The sequence below is a fragment of the Thunnus maccoyii genome, chromosome 20, assembly GCF_910596095.1.
Source record: "Thunnus maccoyii chromosome 20, fThuMac1.1, whole genome shotgun sequence".
NCBI lineage: Eukaryota > Metazoa > Chordata > Actinopteri > Scombriformes > Scombridae > Thunnus > Thunnus maccoyii.
In genome coordinates, this window is record NC_056552.1 from 5,505,803 (window position 1) to 5,520,310 (window position 14,508).

Here is a 14,508-nt window from a genome sequence, read left to right on the forward strand (position 1 = left end):
GGAGGACTGGACCAATGAAACGCCTCTCACTTTCTGCATGATATGTGTACGTTAAATAAACAAATCAAATACATTTATCTAAATCAGTGTGGGGTTTTTTTCTTATTTTTTCCATTAATTAAAAAAAAACCCACTTAATTTCAAAATATCTTTATTAATGATGAAGTACATTTTAAAGGGTACACAAGCCCATAAAATAAATTGTTATATTATCCATTATATTATTTTCATCTGAAAAGCAACTAAAGCTGTCAAATAAATATAGTGGAGAAGAAAGTACAATATTTCCCTCTGAAATGTAGGGGAGTGGAAGTATAAATATATAAATATTATTATTTATTAGTTAATTGAGCTATTAGGAAGAGGTAAGACCATGTAAGTGTATATTTCCTCCTACTTCTTTTCGGGCATGTAATATTTATTTATGTTGTTCGTGAGAATTTGTTTATTGAGAGTTCGCAGTATATGTCTACCATTCATTTTATTTGTTATTCTTGTTTTGTTTTTGTGTCTTTTACTTATTTGTTACATGTTCGAAATAAACATAAACAGTACAAGATGCAGTACTTGAGTAAATGTAGTGGTTTGGTCTTTGGGTTTTTTTTCTTTATCCCCCTGTTGTTGTTTTTTTTTATCGCTATTTTGTTTTCTTTAATGAGATTTTTTAAATATTTATATAAGTCTTTATTGTACATTTACTCACACATGTACTCACTGTACATTTATTTTTGTCATTTCTACCACTGGAAATGACAAAAATAAAAATAATCATCATAAGTCAAAATTATGAGATAACAAGTCAAAAATTACTACTTTCTAATTAATTTAAATAAGCATTTTTTTGTTTATTTTTTGGATGTTTTGCCCCGCCTTCCTTTACGCTTGCGCGCACACTACCGGAAGCATACGTCACCGTGTGACGTAACGTCGCTGCTTGTGTGACTTGCGAAATGGAGATAGGAGCCGCTTGGGAAAACAAGCCTCTGGACTGGAGGACTTTGGACTCAAATAAAGCAGAAACGTCGACAAGCGGGACGACATCAACAACGACAGCCGGCTGGATACTTCCTCAGAAGCTAACACACACTTCGTGAAAGTAAGTAAAGCCAGCACGTCGACTGGATGTTAGCTTTTAGCTAATGTTTCCTGCTCATAAGTGTCATCACTCAGGCCAGAACACTAATCAACCGTTAAACAGTCGTTAGTGGTTTTTGAGTCTTGACACAACGTTATCAGTACTTTAGGTGGAGCTTTTAAAGATGCTTTTTCTCTTTATATTATTTTGTATTGACACAGTGTCAGAAGACTTTTAATTTACACTAACAATCAGGTGTTACATTATGTTTCTTCCTGACTGTTATTTTTAAAACAGATTCAAGTCCTTTCAACTAAAACACAGCATAATGTTTTCTTTGATGGATAATAAATAAGTTGTTACAAGTGTCAGTAACTGTGGTTATAAGTGATGAAAGTTAGTTTCTCTTTCTTTATAACTTAGAGCTCTAACAATTAACATAGTCGATTAATCGATTAGTTGCCAACTATTAAATTAATTGACAACTATTTCAATTATCGATTTAATCGTTTTGAGTCATTTTTTAAGAGTAAAATTTTCAAATTCTTAGCCCAGCTTCTTAAAATGTGAATATTTTATGGTTTCTTTAGTCATTTATGACAGTAAACCGAATATATTTGGGTTGTGACTGTTTTGGACAAAAGACATTTGATTACATCTTGTGCTTTGGGAAACAGTACATCATTAGTTGCAGCACTAATTGTTCACTTTCTGTTTGAAACCCATGCAGGACTGCACCTATAGATTAGTGTCATTATCAATTCATCTGTCGATTAGGCTATTTTCTCAGATTTGTGGTTTGGTCCATAAAATGTCAGAAAATGTCAAACACTGTTTCCCAAAGCTTAAGATGTTGTCCTCAAATGTATATATTTATTGACAACTATTTTGACAATCGATTATTAATTTAAGGGAAGGGAAAATGCAACATCTTGTTCACAGTATTTCATTATAAACTAAATATCTTTGGTTTTTAGACTGTTGGCTGGACAAAATAAGCGATTTGAAGGCATCACCTCTGTGATTTTTTCCCCCTCTGTTTTCTGACATTTTATAGTAGACAATTGATCATTAGGAGTCATTCTCAAATTCTCTGGTTCCAGCTTCTCAAACGTGAATATTTTCTGGTTTCTATGATAGTAAACTGAATATCTTTAAGTTATTGACTGTTGACAAAACAAGACATTTGAGGACATTGTCTTGGACTTTGGGAGACAGTGATCAACATATTTCACCATTTTCTGGTATTTTATAGACCAAACAGAGACATAATGACCGATAATGAAACTAACCCCTGTTTTACAGACAAACCAAGCGTCAGATTCCCTGAAAAACCACTACGACTATTGTTTAACACAGTGGCATGTCATTACAATTACCACTTCTCTATCTCAGAGGGGAAGCACCGGCAGATAAATACATTGTACTCAGCTTACAATAGATAATACTGGTTTAAATGAGTCCTGGTCTACCAGCTGGACAGTATTTGGCTGTTCAATAGGCTGCTACTTCAGGATTGGCTCTTCAACTGGCTCTCAAGAGTCTTAAATATTTTGCTCTTTTGAGTGGTGAAGACACAAACTCTGCTGCGAGAGTGACTCAGTTGATTTCAGCTTCTCTTTTAAAGGATGAGTCATCAGCTCAGGACATCATCATCATAACAGTTGTGAGAGCGTTTTATCCTGATTAACTGAATGATTTCCTCTCATTGATTTCTCCTCTCTGTGTGCAGTGCAGCACTCGGTAGGATGATCAGCAATCAAGAAGAAGATGTAAGTAACCTCCTGTTGCCCTTTTTTTTTGTTTTCTTCTTCCTCTTCTAAATTTAACACCAAGATTCATTTCTTCTGAGTTAGTGAAACCTAAAAAGAAAACCAAGCAGCGATACACCTCCTTCTTTTTTTAAATGTCTCATCTTTTATGTGCAATACGGCACCTGCCCAACAATGTGCAATATAATGTATTTTTCTCTTTCATTTTATTATATTTATCTCTCATTTTATTATACACTATAATTGGAACTGAAGCTCAAAGAAGCCAAATTTCACGGCCTTCAACGTTGCTGGGCATGTGACAATAAAACCTCTTGAATCTCTTGAAAGTACCACAGAACAAATGCCAAAGAACAATTCGTCCATTGATGTGTTTAAAAAGCGTATGAGGAACTTGGCCTCAGTGTAGAGGAGGCATGTGTCGTGTCTTCACAGTAATCTAGATCTCAATCTGTTAGAGACACTACAGCAGTATAAATATATATTTTTTCTATTTTAAAGACTTGTGAAACTGCTTTTCTTTGTTTGTTTGTTTCTGCCCTTCAGGAGTTTGTTGCAGTGCGGGTTCAGGATCCCCGCATTCAGAACGAAGGCTCATGGAATTCATATGTGGATTTTAAGATTTTCTTACATGTAAGTATTGAAAGCTTCTTAACAGTGAGAACTTTGACTGGTCTTTGTGGTTTGTGGCTTTGAAAAGTTGCCTTCCTGTCAAATCTTTGTTGATACTTAAAGAGTTTCCTGCCAAACAAGAATTACCTGTCATTTTAAACCTGTGTAGCAGTTTTTGACATTAATCCAAACCAAATGTAGGTTTCTACTAATCTTTTACTACAAAGTCATTAGAAGTCAACATCACATCGTCTGGAGCTTCAGATAACACGTGTTTGATAAGAGTTTTGAGACGTTCGTCAATCTCAGCTGATCTGAACCCAACCATTTGCGAGAGCGGAGAGTTTCCTTCTTTACATTGTGTTTGGACAGGAGTTGATGTTGTCGTCGTCTTGGCAGCTGTCTGTGTTTAAGAACGCTGCGTCAGCAGTTAAGGCTCCATGCTTACACGGATGTGCGGGTGTTGACTCATGGAATTGGGAGGACGTCATGTGACCTCACATGATCTAATGTCATTTTGTTGAGTCGTGGTTGCTTTGCTTTGGTAAATGTCAGATACAGAAAAAGCTGGCAGTGTTGACAGTTTGATCCATTCTTTAGTATCTTCTAGTTATTTCTGCACAAACACTTTCTAGCAAATCATTTCTTCTGTTCCCAGCATTCATTTAAACTTTTGTGCACATTTTTTGAAACGCGTAATTATGGGGATACACACAATAATACAATAATGATTCGCACAGTTTCATTTAAAGCTCCTCCAAAACAGACAGGGCATGCCTGAATTTAATTAAATAAACACAATTAAAAGGTAAAGGTTTCCTGTTTATAGTTTATCATTTTTATTTTTCTTGACATTCCAACCATCTCTAATTACTGTGGCTTCAAGTGAAACAGGAGGGGAGTCACAGCGGAGAAAATACGCCTCTGAGGACTTTTCTCCTCTAATGGAATTCACTTTAATGACATGGAAACTTACCAACACAGCTTGTAATTGATTCTGGGTCGTCAGAAGGTAGTCGCTTGTTATGCAAACATCAATGGACTCTGTGACACATTACTGGAACAAATCTGACATGTGACCATGTGTTAGTTCTGCTGTTAGATCAGCAACAGTTGAACAACTGGAGCGTGAATCATCCCAGTCACAAAAATAAATTTAACATGTTGTAAAATTAAGTAGAAAGATTTTGTGTTATTCTGTACTTTTCTTATTGTTAACAAATCCCATGAAAAGAACAAAACCATCAACGCGTCCGTCTCTTAACACTTTCCTACCTCGCCTTTAGCACTCGGTCTGAGCTCATTGGTTCCTATTAAAGATAGACGTCTTTTTAAAAAATGGGTCACAAACATTTAATTAAAAAGTCTCCGTAACTTCCTGAAACAGCTGGGAAATGTAGTTTTTAGCAAATGTTACTCAAACAGGAGGACTATTTTCAGCTGTGGATTAACACACATTTGTTGCTCTAGTGAGTGTTTCTGGCAGCAGGACGGTGTCTGTGTGGGGTTGAACCAAAATCTGTGTTCATACTGATGAAGGAATGTGTGTCTTATTGATGTGTTTTTAACAGTTTTTGGACAAAAACGCAGCTCTACAGCACAGAGGAATAAGATATATCAGGCGTTTGGATACACAGAGAACATTTGTCAGCAGGAGGTTTTGGTCTTTTGATGGGATTTAACATCAGCTCGTTGGTTTGGTCTGTGCATTGCAGTAGTATAAACTATAATACACACCTTTTTGTTTCCATTCCCAGACCAACAGTAAGGCCTTCACAGCCAAGACGTCCTGTGTGCGGCGGCGCTACAGTGAGTTTGTCTGGCTCAAGAAGAAGCTGCAGAAGAACGCCGGTTTGGTGTAAGTAGACGTGAAGAGGAAGCAGCTCGTCCCGGTTTAGTGCTCTTCCTGTCCGGGGTCGATAGCTGTGAGCATTTCAGTGATGTGTCATCCGAGGCCCCCGGGGCCAGTTTTACATGACAGCCAAAAATGCTTTTTCATCAATGAAAACACTGATGACCCCACTGTTCCCCACACTACCTGCTCAGCACTAAAGGGCAGACAGACACAGTTAGCAACTCGCTGGCGAAGCATTTGGCAGCTAAAGAGCCAGATGTGTTTCTGGTGGAGACCAAAACAGAGATAAAAGGGGAGTGAATACTGGATTTAGATTCATCATGGCCAGAATCATGACTCCAAATGAATGTTGGACTGTGTCTGCTGGATGTGTAAATGGGCAACTGTTGCAAAAACAGTCACTATATGAACTTTATAATGTGATAATATGTTAATATTTTGTTTACAGCTTGTTCCACTGACCTGAAGTGACCAAAAAAAGCTGGTTGATGGAAATATTCAGAAAATTATACATCTTGTTGATGCCAGTAACTGTTTATTTTAACCTCCATATTTAGTGTTTATAAGCAACATATAAACAGTTAATAAACAGCCTGTAACACAGTATAATGTAGTTGTTTATATTAATAAACAGATACAAGTGTTTAGTAATGTACTCCTCCTGTGTTATAAAGAGCTTCCACCAGGTTACTCTTAACACAGATTTATCTCAGTGCTGTCGGTCCTCTCCAAGGTTTTCTGTCACCTACATGGCACATCTGTAACATAATTCATTTAGCAAAGATGCTGTAAACTACAAACATGGAGAATAAACCCTTTTTGCTTGTTTTCATCCCTCTAGGCCCGTCCCAGACCTTCCAGGAAAATCCTTATTCTCCTTTAGCAATGAGGACTTCCTGGAGAGGAGAAGGAAAGGACTTCAGACCTTCTTGGACAAGTCAGTTCTTGTTCTTTTCTTTGTTTTGTTCTTCATGAGAACAAAAAATCAGATTAGATATTATCTGTTAATCTGCTGTAAACATTTATTGTGTGTAACTTAATGATAAAATCTTTTGTTGACATTAATCTTGAGTATATGTTTCTGTAACGTGTGCATGTTTCTGTACCATACCACAGAGTGGTGAACATGACGGTGTGTCTGTCAGACAGCCAGCTCCACCTCTTCCTGCAGACCCAGCTCCCGGTCGGTCACATCCAGGACTGCGTGCAGGGCCACACTCCCTACACGGTGACAGACGCCATCCTCACCTACGCCTCGTCCAATCGGGGCTTGGCTCAGGCTCAAGAGGACGACTCCATCAAGGAGCCGAGTCTGACTGTTTCTTATGAGTCGATGGAGAGGTACGAGGCAGGGATGTGAACTGTTGATACAGAACTAATGACGTGGAAAAAACCTTTTTACTGTTTAGATTTATTTGTGCCCCTCATATGGACCAGAACTTTATAAATATAGAATTAACTTCTTGTTCTTTTGAAATTGAATGTTGCTGTTTCTTTCCAGTGAAACAAAATGTTTTCTCTTCCTCGCTCCACAGCCCAGCTCCTCATCAACCTTGCCTACAAAATGAAGACACCCACAGCCCCGAGCTGTTGTCGTGCGGTGACTCTGACCCTCTCGACGGTTTACTGGAGCTCCACGATAGAGACACAGCTGAGTTGCAGCACAAGGAGAAATCCTCTATAAGGGTCCTCCAGAAGCTCAACCATCTAGAGGCCGTGGTTGAGGACTGCGACCCGACAGAGGTGACTTTTTTTCTGGGCGACAGACAGGATGACGAAACACCTGAGAGTCTGAGCCTTGGAGAACGGACTCAGCAGAGGAGCTGTCAAATTCAGACTCCAGTGGAGGTGCACTCGCCCATGGGGACTGGCTTTGAGGAGAACTGTGGGGTGGACGGCGTGCTCGAGGAGGAGCATACAGTCAGCGAGGAGACGTCAGATACAATAGAAGAGACAGTTTCTCATCCAGACACGACTGAGAAGACAAATATAGAAAACGTCAGCTGTGAGTTTCCAGAAAAATGTGTGAATTCCGTCGCGGTTTTAGATTTTACAGACTCAAAGGAACAGAGTGTAGATCACCTCGCCGCATCTCAGGAGGACACTCTGGAGGACGTCTGCTCTGAAAAGCAGGTTTTAGAAAATCACGCCATCCCTGAGGTCAGCGGTGTCACCGATGGTCACGTTACAGAGGTCACCTGTCCCGAAGAGCCTGACAAACCAGACGAGCGAGACAAAGAGAATAGTGATGAACTGCTGAGTGCAGAGGAGACAGCACTTCAGTCAGAAATCCATGAAGTGAATCACAATGAGCTCAGTGTCCCCGAGGTCGACTGCGGTGACGCCGTTCAACAGATGGACGAAAAGCAAGCTCAGCAGGAAGTGGATGTGGATGGAAGCAGGACTAAAGAGGACAGCGACGAGGACAGCCGGTCGCTGCCGTCCTCCAACGAGAGCATCGTCAAGGTCAGCGATGAAGAAAGCATCTGTGACGAGACGGAAGCGGCGAACGACTACATGAAGACTTCTCCCGAGGAGGTCGCTCACTGGTCGGAAGTTGAGGCTTGCAGCAGGAACATTTTGGACCTACAGATGAACGGCTGCTCTGAGGAGAAAGACCTGCAATACATGGCCGACATCAGGGACTTGAGCAACTCTTTGGACGTCGGCTCAAATGTATCCGGCGGAGATTTGGCTGAAGACTTCAGCATCTTAGAGACCAGCCGTGTTCCCGAATTAGCTGACAGTAGGTGCGCGGAGCAGGAAACCCTGTCCTCGCTGTCTTTGGACGCCTCAGAGGAGACTCACGAGGTGGAGGTGCATTAGTTAAACAGCTGAATGGCACCTTCAAGTCTCTACACAACTCTCACTGAGCCACAGCAATGGATCATGGGAGTTGTTCTCTGCCAAAGACACATTCGATCATATTCAGCATATAAACATATAAACTGGGTGTCGTGTTCCTGAAAATCTGCTCATTACGTCTTTAAAAATGTAGACGATCCGCTCTGTTAGAGTCCCATCACTGAAACTTATGTTGTCGGTATAACGTTTAAAAAAAAACAACAGTGTATATCTTATTTTAAATTTAAAACCTTCATATACACTCAGGTACAGTAAATATTGGCACTGTTTTTCCAACATCTAAGTTCTGGATGATGATTTGCTTTTTATGAACAGCAGAGGGTGCCCAAGCTCACAAAAAACACACATGCATCTTTGATTTAGGGTTTTTCTGACCAGATCGAAAGGTTTTGTTGTTGTATAAACAGATCAAATTAATGTCTGTGAGTCACATTTTAAGTCAAACGTGCTCTGAAATGTAGTCATGTTAGTTTGTGGAGATAACGAAACATCGGAAAGACAAATTATGACAGAAATATACATTTAAATGAAGTCACAGATGTGAAACTCATAAAAAAAAATCAAGGTATTATTTCAGTCAACATCTGTGTCCTACTGAATCCTGATAATGTGAGCTGAGAAAAGCTGCTCAACCTCTGTTCAACAGAAAAACATGTCTTGTTCAAACCTGATAATGACGCCGAGCATAATTTATAGCAGACATGTCACGACTTTGTCTACAGATAAAAACAAGAAAAGGTTATTTATGACATGTATGAAAGGAAGGATACAGGAAGTGGCGACGCTCAGCCGAGGCGACTGATGAAGTTGGTTTAACTGTCCCAGTCGGTCAGTCGGGGACGGACTTTGGCGTTTTTAGTGCTGGAACATTAAACCAGTTTAGTTTTTGGACTGAGAGCAGACCGACACTCCGTGAGTTCACCTCTTCGCACGCACTGCTCTCAACATGTACGTGCAGATTATGTTTTACAGGCAGCAGAGTCGACCTGATATTTATTTATTAACTGACGGTGGATCAGAGAAGGAAAAGAATAAAACGTTTTAGCGCCACAAAGCACAAAAAACAAATAAACGGGCCTGTTTTTGATATTTCGTGTCATATTGAACGATTAATAATAGTTAACACTTGGGAAGCCCCCTTTCAGCCCTGAGAGCCTGATGACACTCTGAAACTGTTTACAGAGGAAACATGATTCACACCTTCACGGTGACGTCACAGTTCACACATTAAGGTCCGTCATTGTCAGATGGTTTGAGTCAGGTACTGGTTTCCTTTTTTAGGACACAACACTGCCTCTTATAACCTTTACAGCTGGTTAAAGTGGGCATAAGTTATTTTAAAACGTTAAATCACAGCCTACATGAAAATAGACTCACATGGTTTAAATGATCAGCCTTAATTCAACCAGTCTGAACTCTGACTGACTGTTTTCACACTACTGCTGTTTGTGCTTCTAATCGGTTCTGTTTCATTCAAAAAAAAAGGGACCCAGAGTTTATAGAGCTGTTTCACATAGAAATGAGCTGACATTGTTATTTAGTGTGATTTTAGTTTTTGACTGTTAATGATCGTCAGTGTTTGATCATCATGAATGTTTCAGTCATCTTAAAACTGTCACAGCCATGAGACGCAGCAGGTCGATCATCAGTTCCGGGTTTTACTTTGTTTATACACTGTAAATGTAGTTTGTCAAAGTTGAGTTGCTTTTAAAAAGTCTTTTTTTTAAGAGCCGTCTCTTTCTAAGGACATCTCTATTTTATAACGTGGATCTAACGAGGGGACTGATAACCTGAGTGACTGCGTCTGTGTAATTATATAAAATATAGTCTGGTTTTATTTCAAATAAAAACTGTTTTTCTTCGTTACTGCTACACTTGTGAGTGATTATTTCTGTGGTTTCAAGCTTGTAATGTCGTCTCACCCAACAGATCTCAGGGTTTAAAGATGACATATTGGAGCAATGCTGCCTCCTAGTGGCTGTAAGTCAAACCTGTTTAATAACCAAACTGATCAGGCAGTAAATTGTATTGATACTTTTCAGATTTCTGTTAAACTCCTAATACTATGTCGTCTGGAATATTTTGCATATTAATCATCTGTTGACTTTTTCTAAATATGTCAATACTATTAAACTCTTGACTGAGAGAAATATCATCATCAATCCACATATTGATAATTTTAATCTAATCTTTAATAGTGAATTGATACATGTTATCAATCCACAATGATTAATTAATTTGCACTGAGGCTGCAGCTACTTTCATTATTAATTATTCTGTTTAATTCCTGATTTCTGCTTCATTATTAATCATTTGGTCAATAAAATGTCAGAAAATCCTGGAAAACACTCATTAAAAATCCCAACAGTCTAAAATTTGAAACATATTCAAGTTATACTGATATAAAACAGATATCAGATCAGAAAATATTCACATTTGAGAAACCAGAGAATGTTTTATAGTTTTTATTAATTAATTAAATGATTAATCAATCATCAAACTTCTCGTTAGAAACAGTTCATTTCCAGTTGATTGATCCATTGACTAATCATTCGAGCTCTAGTTTGAACATGAATATAGTTTGAAAGCACATAATAATAGTTTTATAGTGTACGTTAAAGAGTTTGTACTGCAGCACATTTACATGATATAAAATTTACCGTCTGATGACGGAGAATAATTTCCAAATTACAAAAGATTGTCTGACGCGTCTGTCGGTGGAATTCATAGCTGGACGTGTCGGCAGCGGCTCTGTAGAAGAAGAAGAAGAAAGAAAAAAAAAAAAAAACACTATCAGGCAAACGCTCATTAATAATTCAGTGTTCATTTTAAGCTGCGCCTATCTACCGGTATTAGGGAATCATTTTCTTAAATAGGACAACTGACGCTGTAATCACGCTTTTGTTGCACATATTTATTCTCACCCATTGCACCGTTCAGATTGTTTTATGCAGTACTTCTTCCAGCCAGCAGATGCCATAAACGGCAGGTCAACGGGCTGAATATACCTCAATGGCAGTCTGGATGAGCACCAGGGGGACTGTTTCTGTGTATTAGGGCCACAATAATGGTCCATAATGCTGATGATAAGAGAGAGAGAGAGAGAGAGAGAGAAGAGCGCTGCCTTCGGTACCTGTTGGGAGCTCAGAGGATGTAGGCCGGGTGCAGGAAGTCCTTGGGGACGATACCCACGGTGCCGTTCAGCTCGCCGACCCACCAGCCGTGAATGTTGTACTCCTGCAGCCAAAATTTAAAAAAAATAAAGAACGGTGAGTCTCCAAAAAGGCGTCAAGGAGCGAGTGAACGAAGCAGGTGCACAGTTTTATCTCATATTATTAACACAGTGACAGTAAATCCTTTTCCACTAAAAAAAAAACAAAAAAACACATCAGGTTAAAATCACTCTTGTGTTGTATAAACTCAACAACATGAACAATATTCTGCTGAACATCAGGTGCTTTAGCCTCGAGGTTTTCATTCAAAGATTAGGGGGAAAAAGGTAAACAAGACTATTGAGACAGCGACTGTCTAAAATAAAACGTCTTTTTTTTTTTTTTTATTGCTCAAAAAGCCATAAGCACCACCTGGCCGAGTTCTCCCAGACTAATTAGAGCGAGACTTCATTTCTGTTCTGTGATTAAAAAAAGAAAGAAACAGGATCAGTCGTCCGTGTGTAAAAGAAAATATTATGCTGGGTGTCGTTCACAGATGAAACGCAACGAAAGAAAGTCTTGAAAGAAACAACTGAGTTTGACTTCAATGTAAACTAAATATATTAAAGGTAAAATAATAATAAAATAAGCAGTTATTAGAAGTCACTTTGGATTTTTTGTAACTTGTGGTGGGTATTTGCTATAATTTATTGACTAAATTAAAGGGTTGTAAATATATCTATGTATTATGCAACAATTTGAAACATTTCAATCAATTAAATTCATGACTAGAAATAAAATGAAGGTGTTTCTCATCATTGAAACACCAACATGTGAATAAATACAATAAAATCTGTTTTTTACTGAAACTAACTGTGAGCTAAAGAAGAAGAAATTATAATTTAGACAAACTGAGCTGCAAAAATCTGTCCTTCAAAATAAATGCAATTCTTTTAAATAAAGGTTTAGTTTAAGGTTTATATGTGTTTAATTATTGTTGGCTCAAACAGTTAAGTTGCTTTTTATCATTTATATTTGTTTTACACTTTTTGTAAATATCAAAATGAATTGATGTGTATTAATCATTGCTGAAAGAATCAGAATCAAATCACTGTTAAATTATTATCCTTCAAACACAGTTAAATCTAAAAATAATCAACATAATAACTGTCAGTGAAAATATTTTTATAGTTGAAGCCTTAAAGAATTAAAAATAAACAAAAAGAGACATTTTCCAGATTTATAAAACACATTTTGCAAATTTCAGGTTTTCTTTTGCTGTTTCAGTTTCCTCACAGAAAACTGGAGTAAATTTTTTTTTAATTCATTCATTTGTTCAAGTCCTTTAATGTGTTTTAGGAACAGGAGTCACATCAACCACCACATGATCATCTGATCGCAGCAGTTGGGCTCTAACGAGATCTGTACTGGATCAATATTTGGCCAAAGACCAGAGGGGCGTTAAAGCCCAGCAGAGGAACAGAGGAGGCACCAGCCGGCCGTCGTTTTCCCACCCTGATGGAACGGAGAGCCTGGACACTCATCTCTCCCCTCCGGCAGATTGAGAATGGCTGCGTGAACGTTTTATCTCCGCGGCGCAGAGGAGAAGATGAAACGCTCGACTACACACGCGAGCACATATGACAGACGTGTGAGCAACATGTAAGCAGTCACACACACACACACACACACATATATATAAAAGTTTTCCCCCATTGATGACAGACACCAGATGGCTCTAGATGTGCTTTAGATCAGAAGTTCTTACAGGTTCTAGCTGTAAAAACACACATTCATCCTGCGCGACAAACGGCGTTTTGTCAAAGTGTTTCGGCCTATCATTCCAGACCTGACACTTCTCTCCAGACCAGAGGAATGAGAGGCAGGCCTGCGGCTAATGAGCGCTCTCTCTGGACAGCGAGTAAACGATGGATGACCGGGACAGTGATAAACCGCAAGACTTAAGTGTTCTTACAGCACAAACAGGTACCCACAATAAGCAGATTGTCCATCCAGGCCTCATCGTCCCCCCCCCCCCCCCCCTGCTGCGAGCCTCGCTGACAGCTCTGACTGGGATGTTCCAGTACGTTTTGGCTCTCTGACAACCTCTGACTGACAATTCAATGTGTGTTTGAGCTCATAACATCGGGGGAGGGGGGGAAAGTTCAGTCCAAAATGGTCTTTTTATGCTCCTCATAAGGCCAGAGAGAGGGGAAAAGCCCGGCTCTGGTACCCATATCGAGAGAACGTGAAACAGAGGAGGAGGAAAAAAAAAAAGGGGGGGGTGGGGGTGGGGGGGGGGGGGGCGGACGGACGGGGGGGGGGCAAAGGCATCGGAGAGAGGAAACGAAACAGTTTTTCTCTCCCTTGGGGGCGTTGCAGCACTATTCCACCAACCGTAGTGACAGAGTTTTATTTATCTCCGCGGCCCATCTGTGCAGTCGGTCTCAAATTCTCCCCGAGAAAAGGTCTTTTGGATTATCAGCAGCGCCCGCCATTTTAATACAACTGCTACATCACAGAGTGGGTGCCAATGGCGGTGGAAGTCTGTCAGGCGTGCAGAGTCCATCTTCCTCATACTTGAAATGGGTTCATCCAGAGTACACCTGCTGTAATAGGGACATTCCAGGAGGCGTGGAGAGTAAATTACCCAAATGACAAAAACTATGCAAACTCCTCAATGTCCTCTTCCTTCTGTTTGTTTCCCTCTTTCTTTTTTTTTTTTTGTCTTTTCAGTTGTTTTTTGTGCTCTTTTGCATCTTAAAGTCTGAAAATTACAAGGTTTTAGGGGGGAAAGAGGAGGTTTTAGCTCATTGTGTCTGTGTGAATGAATGTTAAATCTCTCCAAAATGCTCTGAGGTGAGAAAAATCAAGCGTCCGTGAGCGGTTGAGTCGGGGTAACGGTCTGGTTGTATCTTATTAGGACGTTGTCAGGGGATACGGCGTGAGAGGTGACACATATCAGCCCCCGTGTTTGCTGCAACCTGGATGCAGATCAAATTGACTCAGTGTGGGAGCAAGAGGGAGGAAAAAAAAAAAAGAGAAAAGGGGGGGCCAAACAGCGCCGTGTCGTGGCGGCTGCGGCACGTTGACTCGTTGACCTCCCGGTGACTCCTCCGCCGAGAGAGGGGAGAATGAGCGTGGGCGGGGCTGGCACTGAGAGTGGGTTGCTATGAC

At 39.8% G+C, this 14,508-nt stretch overlaps 2 protein-coding genes across 5 annotated transcripts in view; one reads left to right on the top strand and one right to left on the bottom strand.

The window, feature by feature from the left end:
• Positions 1 to 890: 890 nt before the first annotated feature.
• Positions 891 to 10,045, top strand: snx11 (sorting nexin 11). Of its 2 annotated transcripts, none has more exons than XM_042397179.1 (7): positions 891 to 1,096; positions 2,808 to 2,847; positions 3,394 to 3,480; positions 5,217 to 5,317; positions 6,156 to 6,251; positions 6,431 to 6,655; positions 6,850 to 10,045. In XM_042397179.1, the coding sequence occupies exons 2-7, from the start codon at positions 2,824 to 2,826 to the stop codon at positions 8,138 to 8,140; spliced, it is 1,824 nt and encodes a 607-aa protein (XP_042253113.1). In that variant the 5' UTR covers positions 891 to 1,096; positions 2,808 to 2,823; the 3' UTR covers positions 8,141 to 10,045. The 2 variants fall into 2 exon arrangements, with proteins under 2 accessions (XP_042253113.1, XP_042253115.1); XM_042397181.1 differs by having other exon boundaries at positions 2,813 to 2,847.
• Positions 10,046 to 10,628: 583 nt separating this feature from the next.
• skap1 (src kinase associated phosphoprotein 1) overlaps positions 10,629 to 14,508 on the bottom strand; it is a 32,162-nt gene continuing 28,282 nt past the window's right edge. For all 3 annotated transcript variants that reach the window (XM_042396619.1, XM_042396621.1, XM_042396620.1), the window contains exons 12-13: positions 11,313 to 11,416; positions 10,629 to 10,930 (exon numbers count right to left, since the gene is read on the bottom strand). In XM_042396619.1, the coding sequence (XP_042252553.1) occupies positions 11,324 to 11,416 (93 nt within the window). In that variant the 3' untranslated portion in view covers positions 10,629 to 10,930; positions 11,313 to 11,323. The remainder of the gene's footprint in view (positions 10,931 to 11,312; positions 11,417 to 14,508) is intronic.